The 22,405-nt window shown below is 43.5% G+C and overlaps 1 protein-coding gene across 31 annotated transcripts in view; it reads left to right on the forward strand.

The window, feature by feature from the left end:
- LOC119650904 (modifier of mdg4) overlaps positions 1-22,405 on the forward strand; it is a 301,775-nt gene that overhangs the window by 130,914 nt on the left and 148,456 nt on the right. The window contains exons 5-6 of one of the 31 annotated variants that reach the window (XM_038054099.1): positions 15,752-16,000; positions 16,054-16,266. The exons of 28 other annotated variants lie outside the window; for them this stretch is intronic. In XM_038054099.1, the coding sequence (XP_037910027.1) occupies positions 15,752-16,000; positions 16,054-16,184 (380 nt within the window). In that variant the 3' untranslated portion in view covers positions 16,185-16,266. Of the gene's footprint in view, positions 1-9,617; positions 9,858-15,233; positions 15,654-15,751; positions 16,001-16,053; positions 16,267-18,058; positions 18,565-22,405 lie in introns of those variants that run through there. 2 more of the 31 variants (XM_038054094.1, XM_038054103.1) reach the window with 2 other exon arrangements.

The following is a 22,405-nucleotide window of genomic DNA, read 5'->3' on the forward strand; positions in this document are numbered from 1 at the left end:
TTGACTTTCGGCTAATTTTTCTTTGGCTGCGATATTTGTCCAACTTCTAATTAAATAAACAAGTTGATATTTTTTTCTATGACAACTTAACCGCGTTGTCTGCGACTTTTTCGTTTATAGTCCTTCAACGGGCCAACAGCTGGTATTTGGTCTAGACCTGCCTTAATAAGGGACTCCAGACACCCCGGTTTTAGCCGAGGTCCAACAATTCAATATCCCTAAAAGCTGTCTGATGTCCTGACCTACGCCTTCGTTCCATCTCAGGGAGGTACTGATTCGTGTTCTTTTTCTACCATAGATATTACCCTTATAGACTTTCCGGGCTGGATTATGCTCATCCATAAGGATCAATTGACCCGCCCACCGTAACCTATTGAGCCGGATTTTATCCACAAACAGACGGTCATGGTATCGCTCACAGATTTCGTCATTATGTAGGCTACGGAATCGTCCATCCCCATGTAGGTAGGTAGGTAGGTATCATGGCCGCTCCGAGGAGCCCAATTAACGCTTTGGTGCGCCGTTTTGATGCCACAAAAACTCCTAAGACCGTGACTGTTGTTATAGGAACAGGGAAGCAGAGTCCAGCTGGCTCGGATCTTCAGAGCCAGCCCGTAGCATTCACGAAGGAAAGCAGCTCTCCGACCCTGCAGCTAGAAATCTCACTGAGGTCCCCAAAGAATGATTTACCCAGTGTCCGCAGCCAGAAATCTCACTGAGGTCCCCAAAGAATGGTTTACCCAGTGTCCGCAGCCTGACTCGAGCCAGAGCTGGGCAATCGCAGAGAAAGTGCCCTTCCTTCTCCGCTGCTTCGGCAATGCGAATTATAGGGTAAGCCGAGCCTAGCGGCATGGTCCCCTATGGGCCAGTGCCCCGTGCAGACCGCCGTAATCTTGAATGCATTTGCACGCGTCTGGCACAGGAGCTCTCGTGATCGGGCTATGTTATAAGCGGGCCAAATTCTCCTTGATTTGGCACAGCTTGTAAGCCTTTGTCATCTCAGGCCCGCGGCTGCTAGGTAGTGCGAGTAGACTCGGCCCCCGACAGTCGCCAGCGGAACACCGACTGTATTCCCCGAGGGACTGCCAAGAGCAGAGCCTTGCCTGGCCAATTCGTCAGCCCGCTCATTCCCCTCTATGTTCCTATGCCCCGGAACCCAGAGGAGAGTGACCTTGAGCGTGCCGCCCAGATGGTTGAGCGCGTTTCTGCACTGCCCCACAAACCGGGAAGATGTCGTCGTTGAGTACAAGGCCTTGATAGTTGCTTGGCTGTCTGGCTATGTTACGCTTGGGGCTCGAATCACGCTCCAGCCATCGACAGACTTCCAATATCGCCAGTACTTCCGCTTGGAATACACTGATGAAACCTGGGAGACCATACGACTTGGATACACCGTGTGTATTCAAGAAAACCCCCGCGACGACTCCATAGGCCATCTTTGATCCGTCCGTAAAGAATGCCGTGTCATAGTCTTGCAACACGCCGCCGGTCTTCCACTTTGCCCTGGTTGGAAAATCCCTTTGACTAAGAAATAGGTTTCCACACGCAGCTCAAACGCGACAATTATCCAATTTTTGTGATTGTCAGTCAACAATTTGGAAACCAGCTGGGCACACACTTTTCTCACATTCAAATTAACGATTACCAGGTTATGCACAATTATTTTTAGAAGGTTGCGAATTTTGATAATCATCAGAACATTTAATCTACAATCAAAAATAGAAAGTTCGCACACACGGAGTCCATTGTTGTTGGTTATGGGTCATCCAGAGCGAAGAACGTCATCCCCATGTAGGGGGCCAAAAATTCTGCGGAGGATTCTTCTCTCGAACGCGGCCAAGAGTTGTATTTTTTTTTGCTAAGAACCCAAGTCTCCGAGGAATACATGAGGACTGGCAAGATCATAGTCTTGCCATCCAGTGTATAAAGCCACCGTTGCTTCGGCCTTCCCTTCGGTCGTGTACCATCGACTTCGATGTTCAGACCAACTTCGGCAAATGAATTCTCGTTAGCACGAATTGCGTGACCATACCATCGAAGACGTCTCTCTCGCAATTTTTTCACGATCGGTGCAACCCTATAACGATTGCGAATATCCTCATTTCGAATGTGATCAAAACGTGTCAAACCACTAGTCCAACAACATCTCCATTACCGCAAGACGCCGTTCATTGTCTTTCATAGTTGGCCAACACTCAGAACCTTAGAGAGCGACAGGACAGACGACATTCGGTAAATTTTAGATTTGAGCCGTTCGTTGATACGTCGATCACAAAGAACACCAGTTGTGGAGCGCCTCTGCATCCAGGTTGCGTTAATGCGTGAAGCAATTTCATAACGCAGTTCTCAATTGGCTGATAGCGTTGCCCCGAGGTATTTAAATCAGTTCAGGGCAGGTCACTGCCGCTAACAGTAGGAGTGCTTGTTTCTTGAGGATCGGTCGTCAAAAATTCAGTTTTGTTTAGATTCAATCTGAGACCATGTCGCAAGAGGCGATCATTCCATTTTTGGACAAGTTGCTCGAGATCATTTTTGCTATTAGATGCTAGGAAAACATCATCTGCATAAAGCAATGTATAGGGCGCTGAACGTTGGATATCCCGTGTGACGGGGTCCATAACAAGAACAAAGAGGAGCGGTGAGAGGGCGCTTCCTTGATGAACACCAACAAAGACACGAAGCGGTTTTGATACACCCGCCATACTTCGAACTTTCCTTGTCGGATCGCGGTAAAACAATTGAAGCCAACGCACGAGTTCTTCTGGTACTAGTGTTGTTGTAACGCATACCAGATGAGTTCGTGTGGCACACGGTGAAACGCTTTCTCTAAATCCAGAAATGCAATGTAAAGAGGACGATGCTTCTCACGGTGTTTCTCCATGATATTGCGTCAATAGCTCCGCAATACACGCTGCGCGGTTACTCTTGTCTTAGACCGTTGTTGATGTTGAATGATCTCGAGAGTGATCCTGTTGCTTTTATGTGGCCTCGCACATTGGTCACGGTCAGCCTAGTCAGTCTTATCAATATCGTCGGGATACCGTATTCTCTCATGGTTTACAGTTTTACCCTGGCTATTCTACAGGGTGCGGCAGCATAACTTCCTTTTTTCAAAACTCAATAAAAACTATTGTATGCATTGGAAAATATTTATTTATTTTTTATAATGTAGGTACATGTCTAAAGTTTTTATTTACATTGTTTTGAAGATCAAATCTGTTAGGTGACGTCCCCCATTCTCCATACATTGCGTAAACCGATTTCTGGCGTTTGTCATGACTCTTGTTAGCATAGTAGGTGTTATGTTGGCAATTTCTTCTTGGATGTTGGTTTTCAAATCTTGTAGGGTTCTTGGACGGTTCACATAAACACGGGATTTCAAAAAACCCCATAGAAAAAAATCACAAGGGGACAGATCGGGAGAGCGTGCCGCCCATTCCAAATCACTTCTAATTGAGATAAGGCGCTCTGGAAAGTGTTCCCTCAAAACAGCCATCGATGCTCTTGAAGTGTGTGCTGTTGCACCGTCTTGTTGGAACCAAGTGTCCCCCAAATCCAAATTTTCTAGCCGTGGGAAAAAAAAAATCTGTAGTATGTTTACATACCGGTCCGAATTCACTGTCACTGTAACCTCATTTTCCTCAAAAAACCAGGGACCAATAATTCCAGCTGAGGAAATTGCACACCACACTGTGACTTTGGGTGAATGCAAAGGCTTTTGATGCAATTCTCGAGGGTTGGTGTCAGTCCAGTAACGCATGTTTTGTTTGTTAACCAACCCACACAAATGAAAATGGGCTTCATCGCTAAAAAAAACAATAGCACCCTCGGGAACGACATCAAGAAGAAGCTCACACGCGTTCATCCGAGAATTGAAGTCACGTTCTGAAAGTTCCTGCACTATCGCCATCTTATAGGGATGAAAATGAAGATCATCACGAAGAATTCTTCTCACAGAACGATCGGATCGGGAAGATGCGTGTTTGCGCGCAGAACGCCGTGGCGATCGCAACATTAACGCTCTCACTGCTTCAATGTTCTCAGGTGATCTAACGGGCCGAGGGACTCGAGTTCTTCCTTTCGTCGCACTTGCAGTTTATCTGAATGTAGTGATCCATGTAACAATTGATTTGCGGTCTGGGACGGGAGCCAACGGGGCTAAATTAAAGCGATTCCGAAATGCACGCTGTGTTGCAATAATCGAACATCCGCTTGAAAAGTAAACCTCAACGGCAAAGGCACGCTCCTCACTATTCCAACGCATGATGGCGACTGAACCATGTCGGGACAAAACTTTACAGATCCCCTCATGAACGAGACCACTAGCGCTCCGCTATGACATCAACTAACTGAGTGGCGCGCATTTTAAAAAAGGAAGTTATGCTGCCGCACCCTGTACTTATTGTTCCAGTAATACTTAGGCAACCGATCCTCTGAATCTACATAAGTAGCTTCCTGCTGTTAGCAAAGTCCAGCCTCAACACCCGACAGGCATGCGTACATAAAAATGGGTTTTATTATAGATGTATGCACTCAAAAAATCTGTTGCGGTGAAAGTCCACAGGTTTTACCTATCCTAGTCTTACAGCACTAGGGCAACCAGAAGGATTTCTGATATTGTCCCTGGATATGGTACTTCCACATTAGGTTTGAGTCGAAATGTAGTCCTAAATACTTGACTGTTTGTACCAGCTGTATTTCGCCTCTGCTAAGGTGGGTAGCATATAGCTACCCCACCATACGTTCCTAGTGAATATAACTAGTTCAGTCTTCCTAGCGTTCACCATGAGTCGATTGCGGAGGCACCAACTGTGGATTTTATGCAGAGTTGCATTCAAGCGGTCACATACTCTGTCCGCAAACTTGCCAGTAATTATTACAGCTGAATTGTCCGCAAATGCTTGCACGAAGACTTTTTTGTGAAGAATCTAACTGGTTAACAGCGGTGGTTCAATTCCATGCTGTCTTCCCGCGTCACAAATTGCCGCGAATGAGGCATAATTGAAGGCACCTTTGATGCCGGCGTATTCTTTTTTGGACATCGCTTTTTCTATTTTTCCCGTGAGCTCGTGGAGTGTTTTCTCCGTGGATTTGCCTTTCTGGTAGACGTGTTGCCTATGATGAAGTGGCCACTTAGGAATGTGTGTATCCCTTATAAACCGACCTACTAATGTTTCTAGTCCTTTTAGTAGAAAAGAAGTTAGACTGGTCGATCGGAAATGTTTTGCATCCTTGTAGGTGAGTTTCCCTGGTTTGGGAATAAATATTACCTTCACATCACGGCAGTTAATTGGAATACGAGGAATGTTCAGAAAATAATGGAAATTTTCGTTTTTGGAAGAAAAAAAAAATATTTATTTATTCGTCTACATTAATGTTGTCGCCTTCAAAACAGTCCCCATTAGATATGCACTTGTGCCGGCGTTTCTTCCAATGGTCAAAACACTTCTCAAAGCCGGTCTTTGGAATAGCCTTTAGATCTTTCAGGGATGCGTATTTAATTAATGCCATCAATGCGTGCAAAAGACCTTTTAAGGTTCTCTTTATTTTTGGAAAGAGAAAAAAGTCACACGGAGCCATGTCGAGCAAATATGGAGGCTGGGACATTATTACAGTACTGTTTGGCCAAAAATTCACGAACAAGCAATCAAGTATGAGCAGTTGCATTATCATGGTGCAAAAGCCATGATTTGTTTTGCCAGAAATCTAGTCGTTTTATTCGGATTGCTTCACACAAACGTCCAAGCCTTTTTCTGATTTGGCGATCCAGAATGCCTTCAGTTGGACGATTGAACCTTAGTTTCTACGTCATAACTGTAAACAAATGTTTCGCCACCTGTTATAACTTGTTTCAATAATCCTGAATCTTCGTTGACTTCATTTAGTGACACCTGAGCAACTTCCATCCACCGCTGCTTTTGGTCAAAATTGATCAATTTTGTAACAAATTGGCTGTCACGCGTGTTATGCTCAAAACACTCGAAAAAATTTCATGACATAAACGAATCGATATGCTAACTTCATCAGCGACTTCCCTGATTGTGATTCGGTGGCCATTCATAACCATTTCTTTCAATTTTTCACAATTTTTCACCGGTTACTGATGTGTTGGGGCGTCCGGGACGTTCGTAGCCTTCACGGCCTTCTTGGAAACGCTTATACCATTTGTAAACTCTTGTTTTACTCATAGCAAACTCATCCTTTGTGGCCTTTGTTAACATTTCACATACTTTGCTACATTTAATTTTATTTTTGACACAAAATTTTATATATCCATTTTTTAACTAACGAACATCACCAACCTCATACTAATGTAGGAATGATGCCACCCGGACCTGTAGACTTGTATCTATGGAACGAGTTAAAGGCTCATTCTACACGCTCCAGTGATACTACTTTGCATGCCAGATTCGAGCCTCCTTGTTGAAGTCTGTATGCAGCTGTCGGCCCCGAGATAAGATTTTGGATGCTGCCTCGGAAGTGCACTTCAAGCAAATGGTTTGCCGTTTCTTCATCATTTTCTGTGTACCTCCCGCTCTGTAAACCTAAATAACCCGGCTTCTGGCTACGTTCTTTAACAAGGATCCACTTCAGTTTTGAGGTTACCTCAAGAGAGTTAGTCTCTTCGTAAAAGCGTCTTCATGATGATCGTTTAGTCGATCTTATGCTCTTCCTTAGAGCTTTCTGTGCCTGTTAATGCCGATTCTAACCAGCGGCTGAATCAGACTTCAGAGCACGATTGAGGAGCACCCTTGTCGTCCTCCTCTGCTTTGCCAAATCCGAGTTCCACCAGTAGAAATGTAGGCTTCCTAGTTTAGTTACGAACAACGTATCAACTATCACAAGAATGCGATTGAACTTAAAAACTGTTAATGAGAATGAAGAAGGTACATTCACAAGGATTTGGCTATTAACGAGATGCGAGAGAATGTCGTGCAAATTGTGAAAAAATTTCAAAGTAATCTCTTTGCTGTCGCAAAATATGAACGTAATTGAAGAGGAATATCTTGAGTCCGTCATCCACTTGATGACAGACCGCACCAACCAGAGAGTGGCTTTCTTTCACTTTTCTGCTCCACGGACTACTTTTTTGGCCTAACACTCAAAGTTAAAAAAAAAATACAGACAACTATGGTTTCCTCCAGGGTTAACTGAGTTGCCTTTGCGTTGGACAAAACCTTAGTTTTCTGAATGAAAATTACGCAGCATAGATGAGCATGGTCAACTAAAGCCTATCTTGTGCTAGTTGTTCGCAGTTGTCTCTGTATAGAGAATTTTGGATTGTCTAGTCTAGTGTAATTCAACCTTTGGAACAGGGTGTTTTTAAATTTTAAACAAGTGTTTTTAATTATTTTAGAAAACAAAACCTTATTAGAATCGAGTCGATGTCTATCTGTCTGTCTTCCTATATGCGAGTGGTCTCAGGCCCTCAATAGCCTCCCTCTCTCTCAATATCCTAACCAATAGGGTCATCGCTTATTTCAACCGGTGGGCCCTTACCGTTAATTCCCTTAAGTCTGAGGTTATTTGCTTCAGAAACCCCAGTAGGAAGTGCCACCGGCGCACAGTACCAGAAAGCAAAAACCTGCATTCACGCATTGCTAACAACACATTCAAGCCGAAATCAAATATTAAATACCTGGGAATCTCCCTCAACAACAAACTCAAATCCAACCCTCACGTCAGATCTGCTTTCGCCAAGGCCTCTAAGGCCTCAGCTGCCTTAAAAAACCTCCTCTCATCCCGGGCTCTGTACCCTGCCACCAAAACCCTTTTATACAAAACTCTCATTCGTCCAATCCTGACCTACGGTTTCCCAGCATGGGCTACCATGTCACCGAACGTAGCAGAAGCGCTCCAACCCTTTGAAAGGACGATACTCAGGAAATGCACGGCCAAATACAGAAGGCCAAACCTAAAATTTTACCAAAACTCTCTTCTGTACGACCTTCCAGGGGTTTGCCTCATAATTCCGCACATGATCAAGTTGTCGCGCGTCAGACTGAAAAAGTGGCTGTCCCACCCTAACCCGCTCGCTAAACGCAATGCACTATTACGCGAGCAGAGGTACTACGTGTCAGGGCTGACTTTCCTCTCGGACAGTAACTCTCCTCTCAACCATCACGCCTCCCCTCCCTCCTTCATCCCCTCCTTTTATCAAAACTCCTCCCTGGACTTTCACAGAGGCTAAACGCGTAAGCCCAATGTTCTGGCAGTCAATCCCCGCGCAGGTGTAGATCACCTTCTATTATTTTTTTCTTTACTTAGTCCAGATTAAGACATAGACACTAATTAGCCTGTACATAATGTAATATCTCCTAGCATTAAATTCTACCCTAAATTAAGGTCCCTCCTTCTACCAATTAAGCCCCACAATACATGCCCGCAATCCTACAGTCCTTTTCATCTCTCCCGCCTTGGGTCACTGTCCTCGCACAGGCCCAAATCGAGTAAAAGGCAATCCCTTTCTCAGAATGCTAACACCATTGAGAACGGACTGCACTTTACTCCAATTCCGTTAATCAATCCTGTCCACCGGTGCTTAAAAACTCAATTTTCTCGTTTCCCAGTACGGAGTACTATTTTGTGTTATGTTTGTTTAGTTTGTTTAGTTGTAAGTTATAAATTATTCTTAGGTTTAAGCACATGTTATGTCAAATGAGCACTGACATGCACCACCTTTTCACTTTATAACATGTAACCGGCTAGGCCGGATATCTCCGTAGGTTAGCGTTACATACTTAATTAGTCACGCTTGAGCTTTTAAGTTATTATTCCTTTTGTACCGCACATGTATTTCTTTTCTTTGCTCAATAAATAAATCTGAAATCTGTCTGTCTGTCTTTCACACCCGATTTATTCGGAAACAGCTGGACCGATTGTCATGAAAATTGGTGAAAGGGTGTGATCTGTTCCCTTTACATACAGCAAGTGGTGCCATTTTGTGTTAAGTTTAAGGGGGGCTCCCCATAAATATGAATGGAGAGTGCAAATTTTTTTTTCATAAAATGTGGCCATGAAAATCAAAGGGCTTAGTACTTTTCGAAACTGGTTCCATATTTGATATCGGGTGAAACATAGGGGAGTGGGGGCTAAAAATATGACCCCCAAAAAGTGTAACAGGTCCCGTTCTCAGGACCTATCCAACCGAAAACTCAAAAAAAAATCACAGCGGTTCATCTCTAGACCTCAAAATATATCCGGTTCCGACATCTGAACAATTAAACTTAATAATAGTATATTTCCACATTTCAGAAATTTACCCGGCAACCCCCCTTATGTAGATCATTCGTAGTATATTACAGAAACCTTCATCTTGAATGGAAACGATTTTTCACGCTTTCCCAACAGATTTTTTTTTCACAAAATAAAAAGAGTTTTAAACACTGTTTGGAATATTACAGGTTACCAGTCGCACGTATTCCATCGGCTTTCGCCTCCATCCTGAACATGCATATGGAAAATATAGAACCATTTTTATATATACGAAGTTTAATAAATATGAACAAATACTTTAAGAATTAGTTTTATTCTTTTTTTTTCGGGTAAAACGTCTGATTTCAGCCTAACTTGATAACAACGTGATCAACCCAATATTTTTCTTTGTTTTTTTATAGGAAAATCAATCGATAAAAACTTGATCAGAAAAGCGGGCCGGTGCGGGCTTGATTACGAAGGCTATAGATATTATAAATGCAGCGTGAAGAAAAATGGGGTGAACTATATTTACTATCGATGTTCAAAGTCTCGATCGCCGATACGATGTTTTGCTTCATTACAAATTATTCGAGGTATTCTTAGAGTAAAAAATAAAGAGCATAATCATCCGCCTGGGAGGACAGCGGATGGATTTGTAGGTAAGTGGTTTTAGACTGATTTATCAAAAAGATTGTCAAGCTTGTTATTATCCCTTCTTGCTATCAAACATTTCACAAAGTATACTTAGCACTGTCAAAAAGTTCACTGTACATCATATTGTAGATGGTGTCTTTGTTATGTTTCAGGAACTTTCTCGATTTCCATTATAAATGATGATCACCATCAACGGCGCAACAACCGATATCCGGTCTAAGCCTGCCTTAAGGGGGTCATCCCGTGTGAAGGCCGTTTTTTTTTTTGCCTTTTTTTGAAAAATTATTTTGAAGGACTGGATAAAGATAGAAACGTGATTTTTTCACCATATGTTTATTGATATCTCTAGTATATGTGATAAATTTTTCAGCTTGATATCGTAGCTAATTTTCAGAATACGTGTTAATTTATGCACCCATCTCCAAAAAAAGGTGTTTTTCTGCTGCCACGCTGGAGGGCGCTGTGTTCATCTGAGGAAAAAAAACTAAACGGCATTTTAATGTGGACAATATTCCACGGTCCGCAAACTAGGATAATTAGAAAATATTAAAAGGTAAATTTTTGGTGGGCGTTTAAACTTAATTTTTTGGATTTTGGTGGCTTTTTTTATGAATAAAAAAAAACCGCCCGTCCGATTGCAATTATCCTAGTTTGCGGACCGTAGAAATATGTACTAAAGAAGTGAAAATTTCAAAGAATTTGGTTGGATAGGTTTTGAGCTATGGTGGCAGCCGATTTTCAAGATGCAGTTTCGAGAAAAACGCATTTGAAAATTTAAATGTGATTATCAACAATAAAATTTTAGCTCACCATTAATCTGCTATACCTGATCCATAGAGATCACCCTCCGTTTCTTCAAAAAAGTCTTGTAAGGCCAATTGTTGCTCTTTGGTTTCAATTCTGGCTCTTTTAGCGAGGTCAATCGATCGTCGTTCGGACCGCCAAATTCGCGCTTCATTATGGCGGTCGGCATAAACCTGACATATGTGACCAACTTGACATCCCATTGTCACTAGGATTTTGAGAATGCCATTGAATCCTTCATTGAAAATAATTACAGCCAGAAAAGTGGCTATTTCTACGACCTTGGCCCCAGAATGAAGGTGTTTAGGAGCGAAAGTCCAGATCAATTCATTTAACGACTCATTGTTATTCTGGGTCTCTGCTCCTAAACATCTGTTCAAGAGATCATCTCGTGACAAATCTTCGTAGATTGGTTTGATGACTGTTTGAACTTCTTCAGTCAAAGGTGCCTTCTCGTGGTGAAAACTATCCAGTTCTCCTTTAGCTTACGTTTTGCGCCATTTGCACCAACTGTCCTCGCCTGCTGGACAATCTTGATGCTGAGGATTTTCGTCTGTAGAACATTTATGGAAGAAAGTTTCGCAAATTTCTTGCTTCATTCCTTCTCTCGAATTTGCGTGTCGACGAATAGCCAGCCCAAAAAATGTAGTGAGGTCCTTATCAGTAAGTTTTCCAGCCCCTTTTCGACCAATGCCTTTGTGATTCTTCTTTGCATTTCTAAGCCGCGTTCCCATTCTTTTCTCAACATGTCCTACGCATTTCTTTTTTACTACTACGTATATTTTATTATTTGCAGAAATTGGCAGAAATACCGGAGAAAACTCCAGCAAAATCCAATATACAATATACAAAACTTGTCCCCATTGGAACATCCATGTTCATGCTTGCTAAAAGTTTCTTTGCTGATGTTGATGCGAAGTCCTTTTTCTTCTCTGATAAGTATCGACTCCCATGAAATACTCGTTTTTTAGTGCGAGCATGACGTTGAACATTAAAGCGATCTCCCTTCGTACGATTCATTTAAAAAAATCACTGAACACACAACCAGCGCAATACTTACAACAAAATATAACTGAGTATAACTTGAAGGGCTTTCAGTGCTCACTCTAGACTGGATTATCCTTTTTATTCCAAACAGCAAATAAGTTTAGACAATTGATTGGTTTTTCATTTTTTTATATTTATACCTGTGTTCAAATTTATAAGACTCAGGTAAAAAACTAACAGGTAAAAAAAGATTCGATGCTCTTTCTCATCGAGTGTTCTAGCCGCGGCTGCAAACTCCTTACCTGTTTAACCCTGTAATTTCTGAAGGACTCGGAATATCGGAAAATCCCTTTGCCCACATATTCTCCACTATATATAGATACAATTCAAGCAAAAAAAATTGATTTCTCCAACCCGACACACGGGATGACCCCCTTAATAAAGAACTCCAGACATCCCGGTTTTGTGCCGAAGTCCACCAATTCGATATCCCTAAAAGCTGTCTGGCGTCCTGACCTACGCCATCGCTCAATCTTAGGCAGGATCTGCCTCGTCTACTTTTTCTACCATAGATATTGCCCTTATAGAGTTTCGGACTGGATCATCCTCATCCATTCGGATTAAGTGATCCGCCCACCGTAACCTATTGAGCCGGATTTTATCCACAACCGTCGTTATGCAGGCTACGGAATCATCCATCCTCATGCAGGGGGCCAAAAATTCTTCGGAGAATTCTTCTCCCGAACGCGGCGAAGAGTTCACAATTTTTCTTGCTAAGAACCCAAGTCTCCGAGGAATACATGAGGACTGGCACTTGGTCTTGTACAGTAAGAGCTTTGACCTTATGGTGAGTCGTTTCGAGCGGAACAGTTTTTGTAAACTGAAGTAGGCCCTGTTGGCTGCCAACAACCGTGGCGGATTTCATCGTCATAGCTGTTATCGGTTGTGATTTTCGACGCTAGATAAGAGAAATTATCAACGGTCTCAAAGTTGTAGTCTCCTATCTTTATCCTTCCCGTTTGACCAGTGCGGTTTGATGTTGTTGGTTGGTTGGTTCTCGGTGACGTTGCCACCATATACTTTGTCTTCATTGATGTGCAGCCCAAGATCTCGCGCCGTCTGCTCGATCTGGATGAAGGCAGTTTGTACGTCTCGGGTGGTTCTTCCCATGATGTCGATATCGTCAGCATAGGCCAGTAGTTGGGTGGACTTAAAGAGGATCGTATCTCTTGCATTTACCTCACGGATCACTTTCTCGAGGGCGAGGTTAAAGAGGACGCATGATACGGCATCCCCTTGTCGTAGACCGTTGTTGATGTGGAATGGTCTTGAGAGTGATCCTGCTGCTTTTATCTGGCCTCGCACATTGGTCAGGGTCAGCGTAGTCAGTCTTATCAATTTCGTCGGGATACCGAATTCTCTCATGGCCGTGTACAGTTTTACCTTAGCTATGCTATCATAGGCGGCTTTAAAGTCGATGAAAAGATGGTGCAACTGATGTCCATATTCCAACAGTTTTCCATTGCTTGCCGCACAGAGAAAATCTGATCTGTTGCTGATTTACCTGGAGTGAAGCCTCTTTGGTATGGGCCAAGTTATGATTTTTTAGTCGATGAATGGCACGGACTGTTTCTCCTATACTTGGTGGTGGCAGAATTTGTCCGTCGTCTTCAGTGGGCAGGACCTCCCACTCGCCGATGTTCTCGTTGTTCAGTAGCTTATCAAAGTACTCAACCCATCGCTTCAATATGCCCATTCTGCCGGAAATCAGATTTCCCTCTTTGTCTCGGCAGGATCAACATCGAAGTGTATAAGGCTTCATCCTGCTGACTTGTTGGTAAAACTTGCGCGCCTAGTGCAGTTCACAGACTTGTTGGTTCTCCCAGGCTTCCTTTTTCCGTGTGTGAAGTCGCTTCTCTGCTCGACGGAGTTCATGATAAGTCTCTGCGCGTGCCCGCGTTCTTTGAAAATGCAACATTACTCGGTTCCGTTGCTAGCTTACATTCATCGTCAAACCAGCCGTTTCGACTCCTTTTGCGGCTGGGGCCAAGTATGTTTGTGGCCGTATCCATGATAACGTTCTTCAGGGGATTGTCATCATCATCATTTGTTAATGCTTCATTTCAAGGACCTCCGTTGACTGCGGTTATTGCAGCATCTATTTCCCTCTTATAGGTGTTGCAGAGAGCTGTGTTGTGGATGGCTTCAGTGTTAACCCTCACCTGATTTTCAGAGGGGATTCTGGGCGGTATTGTTATTCGAGCTCGGAGCACGATGCCAACGGGATAGTGATCCGAGTCTATATTGGCCCTCCTATATGTTCTGACATTTATCAAGGCTGAGGGTTGGCGGCGTTCGATCAACACGTGGCACGTTGGTTGAAAGTGCTCCCGTCGGGAAAGGCCCATGTAGCTTGCTTTCCGCGCAAACCAGGTACTTCCAACAACTATTTTGTGTGACATTGCTAATTGAATGATCCGCAGTCCGTTATCATTTGTATTTTGATGTAAGCTACGAGAGCCAACGTATCGCCTGAATACGGACTCCTTCCCTACTTGACTGTTAAAATCCCCAAGTATGATTTTGATATCATATCTGGGACAGACTTCGAGGGTTCGTTCTACTGCCTCGTAGAAGGTATCCTTCTGAGACTCTGCAGTTTCCTCTGTAGGGGCGTGAACGTTTATGAGGCTTATATTTCTAAACTTGCCTCGCAAGCGCGTAGCCTTTCGCTTATATTGCCCAAGGCGGTAACAGCAGGTTTCATTTTTTGGCTGACTAAGAAACCTACTCCGAGCACATGGTTTACTGGGTTGCCACTATAATATATGGTGTAGCGGCTCTTCTCTAGGAAACTGGTCCCTGTCCATCGCATCTCTTGCAACGCTGTTACATCAGCCTTATATTGGGACAGGGTATCGGCTAGCTGCTCAGCAACATTCGGTTTGCACAGCGAGCGCACGTTCCATGAGAACTTGCGCAAATCGTTAATCCGTTATCGTTGTCGGGTTCGTCGATGTGTAATCCGTCCAGTCCGAGGCTCCTGTTGGGACTTCGTAACAAGTTGTTTTCCGTGTAGGATTGTCAGTACTACCCAACCCCCAACCTGGAGGACCAGTTGGTACAATTTGTCCCGTTTTTAGACGCAGGAGACTCGCCTTCATCCTTCTCCGTCTGCAGTTTTTCATAAAAAAAAGAACTGCCAGTGATCACCACGTGGAGGTGGAGATAGGTTTTGGTAGTAGAGCTGTTGGGTGTCGGTTTAGCAGGCGTTTCGCAGGTTTTATGCTCCATCGTGGGTACCAATCCACGTTTAGTTCTGGGACCTATACAACCCTTTACCGCCCTGTTGTTGGTGGTGTTTCTTGTTTTTTAAATTGGTCCCTTAAAAATATAATTAAATTTGGTCTTCATACACTTTGAATATGTTGAGTTTTATTGTATTACCCTACCTTTTAATGGTGGCCTCAAACTTTTGGTCGGCAGTGTAATTACACTAGTTTGCTGGTGTTGCAAAGATGATTTGTCTTTCGTTCTGAAATCCGGAATTTCTAAATTTATAATTGGACATTTTTATTTTTTCTTTTCAGCTCCACGCCCGAGGATTCATATCAATAGAAAGATATTTGAACATAAATTGGTAAAGTGCACGGAAAAAGTAAACAACCGGCTGAAGAGGTTGCGTTGCGCTCATTGCTATGCTGAAATGAAGGCGACTCACGGCTCTGCGCACGCTAGAAAATATAGTAGAACGGTGCCGACAATGTGCATGCAATGCGAAGGAGCTCCGTTTTTATGTTCTCGGCACTTTAAGAAGTTGCATTAGAAGTCTTCGTCTGCTTCGTAGTATTTTTCTACTTCATACATTCTTATTAGATCTCCTATTTTCGATAAAAAAGTAAATCGAATGAAAACATTTCCAAATAAGCAAAAATTATTTATGGAATAACTGTTATTTGCAATTGGCATCTTTACATTATAAATAAAATAAACTACAAAAGCGTAAGAAATTGTAATATTTTTATTTTATTCATCATCAAACCAAGCCTGCATTACGACGATCCCATCAATAACTGAATAATAATTTTTCTCGTGCATCTCATTCCAGGACAAATAATAATATGCCCGCAAAAGCCATCTACGCCAAAACCTGCTGATGAAATGATTCCCCTGCATGCAGGTAGTAACGTTTATATTTCAAAATCGGATCTTGTACGGATATTTACACCGAATCCTTCCCTGTACACATCACGATTGGCCGATTTGATTTTTAGCCAGGAATTGCGCGAAGCAAGCACAAAACAAGGCAAAGATCGCCTTAGTTTATTGGATCAAACCCGACTGAGCTCCTTAATAAGTATATTTATCGGATTTTTGTACGTTCTTTCCATTAAACATGTTTATTTTCAGATCACATTGTGCAAGTGTTTGTCAGAAGAGGCACTCAAATGAGTCCCGAGATGGTGAAGCGGTTTATGAAGCTGAAAATGAGTCGCATGCGGCAGAAAGCATTAACTCCACAGAATGCGACTAGTCAATAAGCGAAAAGGATGATAGGAATTATTTGATTTATTTTTGTTGATGCAGGACTCTGTGAATTTACATGTTGACAACTTTGTTAGTATGTGAATAACTCAACAAAAAAGGATATTTTTTTTATAAGGCCTACAAATAAGTTCTGTCGGTTTTTGTTTAAACTTGAAGCTTTATTGTGAAAAATTGGTTATACATTCATTGTTCAAAGTATTGCCCATCGCTAGCCACAACTTTCTTCCATCTTTCAGGCAATTCATAGATACCATCGCGCCAAAAATTGGCCGGTTTGGCCGCTATCCACTCATCGAGCCATTTTTTGAGTTTGTCGTAATTGAAGAAGTGCTAGTCAGCCAAGCCATGCTGCATCGACCGGAACAAATAGTAATCAGAAGGAGCAATGTCGGGAGAGTACGGCGGGTGGGGTAGGAGTTCCCATTTCAACGTTTCTAGATATGTTTTAACGGGCTGTGCAACATGTGGACGAGCATTGTCATGTTGCAAAATAACTTTATCATGCCTTTGCTGGTATTGCGGCCGTTTTTTCTTGAGTTCGCGGCTCAAACGCATCATTTGACGTCGGTAGATTTTGCCCGTGACCGTTTCGTTCGGTTTTAACAGCTCATAGTATACCATAGCCAGCTGGTCCCATCATATACACAGCATGATCTTCTCACCATGAATATTCGCTTTGGCCGTCGATGATGAGGCATGGCCGGGGTATCCCCACATTGCCCGACGCTTGGGATTATCGTAATGGATCCACTTTTCATCGCCAGTAACTATCCGATGCAGAAAACCCTTCCTTTCTTGTCGTTGGAGCAGTTGTTGGCACGTGAAAAAAACGGTGTTCGACGTCTCTTGGCTTCAGTTCATACGGAACCCAATTTCCGACCTTTCCGATCATTCCCATTGCTTTTAAACGGTGGGAAATGGCTTGCTGAGTGACTCCAAGTGTTTTTCCAAGTTCTTCTTGCGTTTGCGATGGATCTTGGTCGAGCAATGCCTCTAATTCTTCATATTCAAAAATTGTTGGCCGTCCGGCGCGCTCTTCGTCTTCCACGTCAAAATTGCCACTTTTAAACCGTCTAAACCACATCTGACACGTTCGCTCAGATAGAGCATGGTTACCATAAACTTCCACCAAAATGCGATGACTTTCGGTTGCTTTTTTCTTCATATTGAAGTAATGAAGTAGAACTCCCCGCAAAAACACATTATTTGGTACAAAATTGGCCATTTTCGTTGATGAAAAAAGTATTGTTGTTTACACTTTAATTAAATAATTTATACTGACGTTTATGCCTATTGACAGTAGCTTTCCGATGAATGTTTGGAAATGTGGATCAATTGAGTAAAAAACAAGCTACGCCATCTATTGTGAAAACCGACAGAACTTGTTTGTAGGCCTAATAATTAGCTTCTAGTTAACCGCCAAATCATAGGCTTAGGTGAGTTGATATGAACTCAGGTTGCTCAACTTGCTAGACGCATTTGAGAGGAAGTGTATTAACTTGAATTGCTTGAGGCATACAATTAAGATACATCCTCTGGCACGTTGTTAAATTCACTCTTCATTGAACATTATATATACTATTAAGACTTGGATTAAATTAAAAATATTAAATGGACATTCAACTCATTGGGATTAAAGCATGCGAATAAGAGATTTTCAGGATATATGAAATCGCCTCAATTAGCTGAATTATGAAATGTAAAAACGCTTTAGCTTTAAGCAATTTGTTACAATAAATTCAACTAAAGCCTTTATTTATCTCCGTTTGTTTCCAATATATTAACTCACCTTCAATTAGTTTCAATTCAATTCGAACATTTCTCTCCAAACTACTTCGTTAACAATTCCCTTTTTCTTTTCCCACAGGAAAACTTCAAGCTCCATCGTACCTTCAATATGCAACAACCCAGCGTGGCCGAATCATGTTAATTTATGCCGGCTATAGATACGTTGAGAACCGACAAAGTTACAAAAATATATTTTGGCGTTGTTCACGTTATGTAAAATATGGATGCCGTGCAACAGTTGTTACTTCAAAAGTATCGCCTGAAGTGACGATCCGTATCGCTGGATCGCCACACACTCATGATCCTGAAGTTCGATCGGATAGTATCGATGAGAGACCGATTACAACATCAACAACTACAAGTTTAACAGTTACCGATCAGGATGAAGATGATTCAGATTGCAAGGAATTTATCTTCAAAATGGAGTGATTTGTTTGTAAGTTGTAGATTAATTATGGAACATTTATTGTTGTCTTTCTTAGTTTAAACTTGTATAGTGTAAGTGATGGATCTGTCGCATACGTCCGCTGTAATGTAATTAAACTAATTTTAAAAAAAAATTCTAAATACATTTAATGCTCGTTCCGCTTTGTTTAATGTTTTCGGTAGGTCAAATTGGAAGTAGGCTCTATTGTTTTGATATACATAGTATAGCCATAAGTTCTGTCAGTCAAACAAATCTTTATTTCTCACGAAATAATAAACTAAATCAATCGAAAAGTACAAAAGTACATTAGAAAAGGGATCGATGGTTAACAACTTACTAATCATATTCAATTATTTCACAATCTAAATTGGTAGTCAAGGCCTACTACGCCCCGGAGAGCACCGGTGGTGGAATCTGTCAGTCGAATTAACAACATTCGAAATGTATTTTGCCAACCCTGCTGCGCCACTTCACTCCGCCCCCAGATGAAACCTAGGGGTTTCAGCGACTGAACCCGGGAATGCGTTTCCCATTATTCGGCGAAGCAAACGCGACGTTGATTTGGGGCGCAAACGGGCTTCAGCCTGGACAAGTAGTCATCCTTTCTGTGTCCTCCGATCTCGAGCTGGAAGAAATGTTCTCCCCGCTCGAGAACACGATACGGACCTTCATATGGAGGCTGCAGCATCTTTCGGACAGCATCCGTCCTGATCAGGACGTGCGTGCACGAGTCCAGTTGCTTGGGAGCTGCCTGCGCTCCCAAGGAATGTGTCGGGTGGGAGGTGTGGTTTTAAGGTGGTGGAGGTGGTCTCTCAGCAGACGCAGCAATCCAGAGTCAGTGAGACCCGATCTCTTGTCGAAGACCGGGTCACTTGGGAGCCTTGGATTCTCATCGTATACCAGTTCCACGGGGCTGACACCAAATTCCTCTCGGCGGGTTGTTCGGAGGCCAAGTAGAACGAGAGGCAAGACCTAAGTCCAGGACGGATCGTCGCGGGCCATAATGGCGGATTTCAGCGTACGGTGCCAACGCTCTTGCATCCCCTTAGATTGCGGGTGGTATGCAGTAGTCCGCTGGCGTTGGAATCCCAGGAGTTTGCCTAACTCCGAAAAAAGGGTGGACTCAAATTGCATTCCCTGGTCAGTGATAATCACTGCAGGACACCAAAGCGAGGGATCCACTCTCGACAGAGGGTTTCGGTACAAGATTGCGCCACAATGTCCTTCAGAGGTATTGCTTCAGGCCACCGCGTAAACCTGTTGATGATTCTGAGGCAATACTTGAAACCTGCGAGTCTCGCAAAGCGCCTACAATGTCGAGGTGCATTGTGTGGAATCACTTGGTAGTGCGTGGAGATGAGCCCACTTCTTTTCTTACATGCCTGGTGACCTTACACTTCTAGCATGCGATGCACTCTCTGGCCCAGGAGTTGACGTCCTTATTTATGGAGGGCCAGAAGTATTTTTCGGTGACTAACCGATTTGCCGTCCTGATGTCGAGACAAAGCGTCAGCAACTATATTATCTTTGCCGGACACGTGCTGTCTGTCAGACGTGAACTGGCTTATAAAGCTCAGGTGTCGAAGTTGACAAGGGGATGCTTTGTCGGGCTTCTGTTTTAAAGCATACGTGAAAGGCTTATGGTCCGTGAACACTGTGAACGATCTGCCTTCTGGGGAGAGACGGAAGTATTTAATGCTCAAGTACGCGGTGAGCAGTTCTCGATCGTATGTGCTGTAGTTCCGTTGAGCGGGGTTCAACCGTTTAGAGAAAAAGCTCAACGGCCGCCAGACTTGATTCTACTTTCGGTGAAGAACAGCAGCTACTGCGATCTCAGAGGCATCAACAAAAACGGCTGGGAGTGCATCTTGTCGACGAAATACCAAGAGTGTAGCATCACCCAGTTGTTATCGGGATATATCAAACGCGCGGACAGCCTCTTCAGACCACACAATCTTTCGTGTGTCCTTTATTCTGGGACCAGATAAGTGCGCATTCAAAACGGACTGGTGTTAGGCAAGAAACGACGATAGAAGTTTAGCATGCCTAAGAACCTCCGCAAATCCTTCACAGTTTCCCCACGCGGGAAGCTTGTAAACGCTTGCATCTTGTCTGGGTCGGGCTGTATTCCGTCAGGGGAAATGAAGTGGCCGAGGAATCTCACCTGTGTCTGGAGAAACTTGCATTTATCAACGTTTAGGACTAAACCAGCCTCAGGGAGACTTTGAAAAATGCACTCGAGATGGGCTAAATGCTCAGACTCTGTAGAAGAAGCGACTAAAACATCATCCAAATACACGAAACAGAAGTCGAGGTTTCCCAGGACCGAGTGAATGAACCTTTGAAAGGTTTGCGCCGCATTGCACAATCCGAAAGTCATCTACGTGAACTCGGAGAGTCCAAAGGGTGTACATATTGTCGTCTTTAGAATGTCTTCTGGAGCTACAGGGATTTGGTGATACGCCTTGGATAAATCCAAGGTCGAAAAGATGCGGCAGTTTGCAAAATGATGCGCAGGAACAGTCTGTGCACCAGTATCTACAGGATAACTGCGCCTGTTGAGAGGGTCATAAATTGTTAGGCGACGTGGCGCTGCGTTCTGGGTGGCTGTCGCCAGGACCCCCCGTGGACCTAGTTTTTTTAGGTAGAGGCGAATTTACACGGAAGCGTACATCTGGTAGCTTTTTCGCCGAATCTATGATGGTTGGGTCCTTAGGCTGTCCTGACGATCTGTTACCCGATCGCTCTTTTCGGGCGGTAGACCGCGAGCGAGCTAGCAACTTGCTGCCGTCGTCCAACTTTGCCCTCATTTTCGCCATACAGGCTACAAGGGCAGCGATTCACGCAGAATGGTTGCTATCGTGGGACGCGCGTGCCCTCATGCACCTTATAAGCCGCAGTGGCCAGCGCCTCCAAAGAACCGGAAACGCACGTGAGGACCGCCTGGGTGCTTTCCGGAAGTCGTCGAAGCCAAAGCGACTTCAGAAAGTTGTCGTCGATCTTGTTCCCACTAAATTGCCTCATTTCGTGAAGCAATTGGGTGGGAGTTCGATTGCCCAACGTCAAACCTGCCAGCAAGTGATCCAGCTTAGCTCACTCGCCTACCGACAGGTCCATTTTGTAGGAGGCCGTTTTGGCAATGTCTGCCACAAGGAGGATGGTCTCCGGTCACTTGAGGGTACGATGGGCTTACCGCGTCTATGTTTTCCAGCTCCAGCTCCACAGTAGCTAAGTTAAATGATACGAGATGAGTCGAGGACGCGGATGTACCGAATTTGAACAGACCCTAATTTGACGATGGCGGACCACACCCCCAAATGCCCGTACGAAAGAGAAAAGAAAAACCACCGATGCACTCCGGAGCGGACGCTTGAAGCGCGAGAACGCCAACGGCAAATTTAAAAATATCGTCGCCGTCTCCTGCGGCGGTTCTACAATTATTATTAAATATGATTAATGCTTTCCGGGAATATTCGCCTGATCCTGGCACCCTGGCACTCGCCGACGGAGCTGTCTGCTGGGCTAGAATGCGAATGCGAATTCGGCTGCACGCCTCTGCTTAATCAGTTTCCGTCTCTCGATCGGTGTTCTGCTAACGCGGATTTGCAGGGAAATTGCGACTTCACTTCAAAAACGAAAACACGCACACACCAAAATGTTTCGTCTTCGCTCAGTTGCAGAAAACTCTGTCGCACTGGGGCTTCTGAGCGTGCGATTGATCCTTGACGGCGGCTCAACAGACTGATCAAGGATTTCATCTCTCCAGTCGGCGCTGATGAGCTATGTTCCTTAGACATTTTTTAATAGATATACCTAAAAACTTAAAAGAAGTCGCCACTTAAAAACAGTTGAAAAATCTTTTCCCTCTAAAAAGTGTGATTTTCGAGGTATACAAGTTTTTAGAGATATATCCCCTAATATTTTGCATAAAAAATCGAATGCTTTTTGGCTGCTTCAAATGGGGTGATGGGAATGTGTCTCATTAGTTAAAAAAATGTT

Source organism: Hermetia illucens, chromosome 3 (genome assembly GCF_905115235.1).
Source record: "Hermetia illucens chromosome 3, iHerIll2.2.curated.20191125, whole genome shotgun sequence".
In the NCBI taxonomy this organism is placed as follows: Eukaryota; Metazoa; Arthropoda; class Insecta; order Diptera; family Stratiomyidae; genus Hermetia; species Hermetia illucens.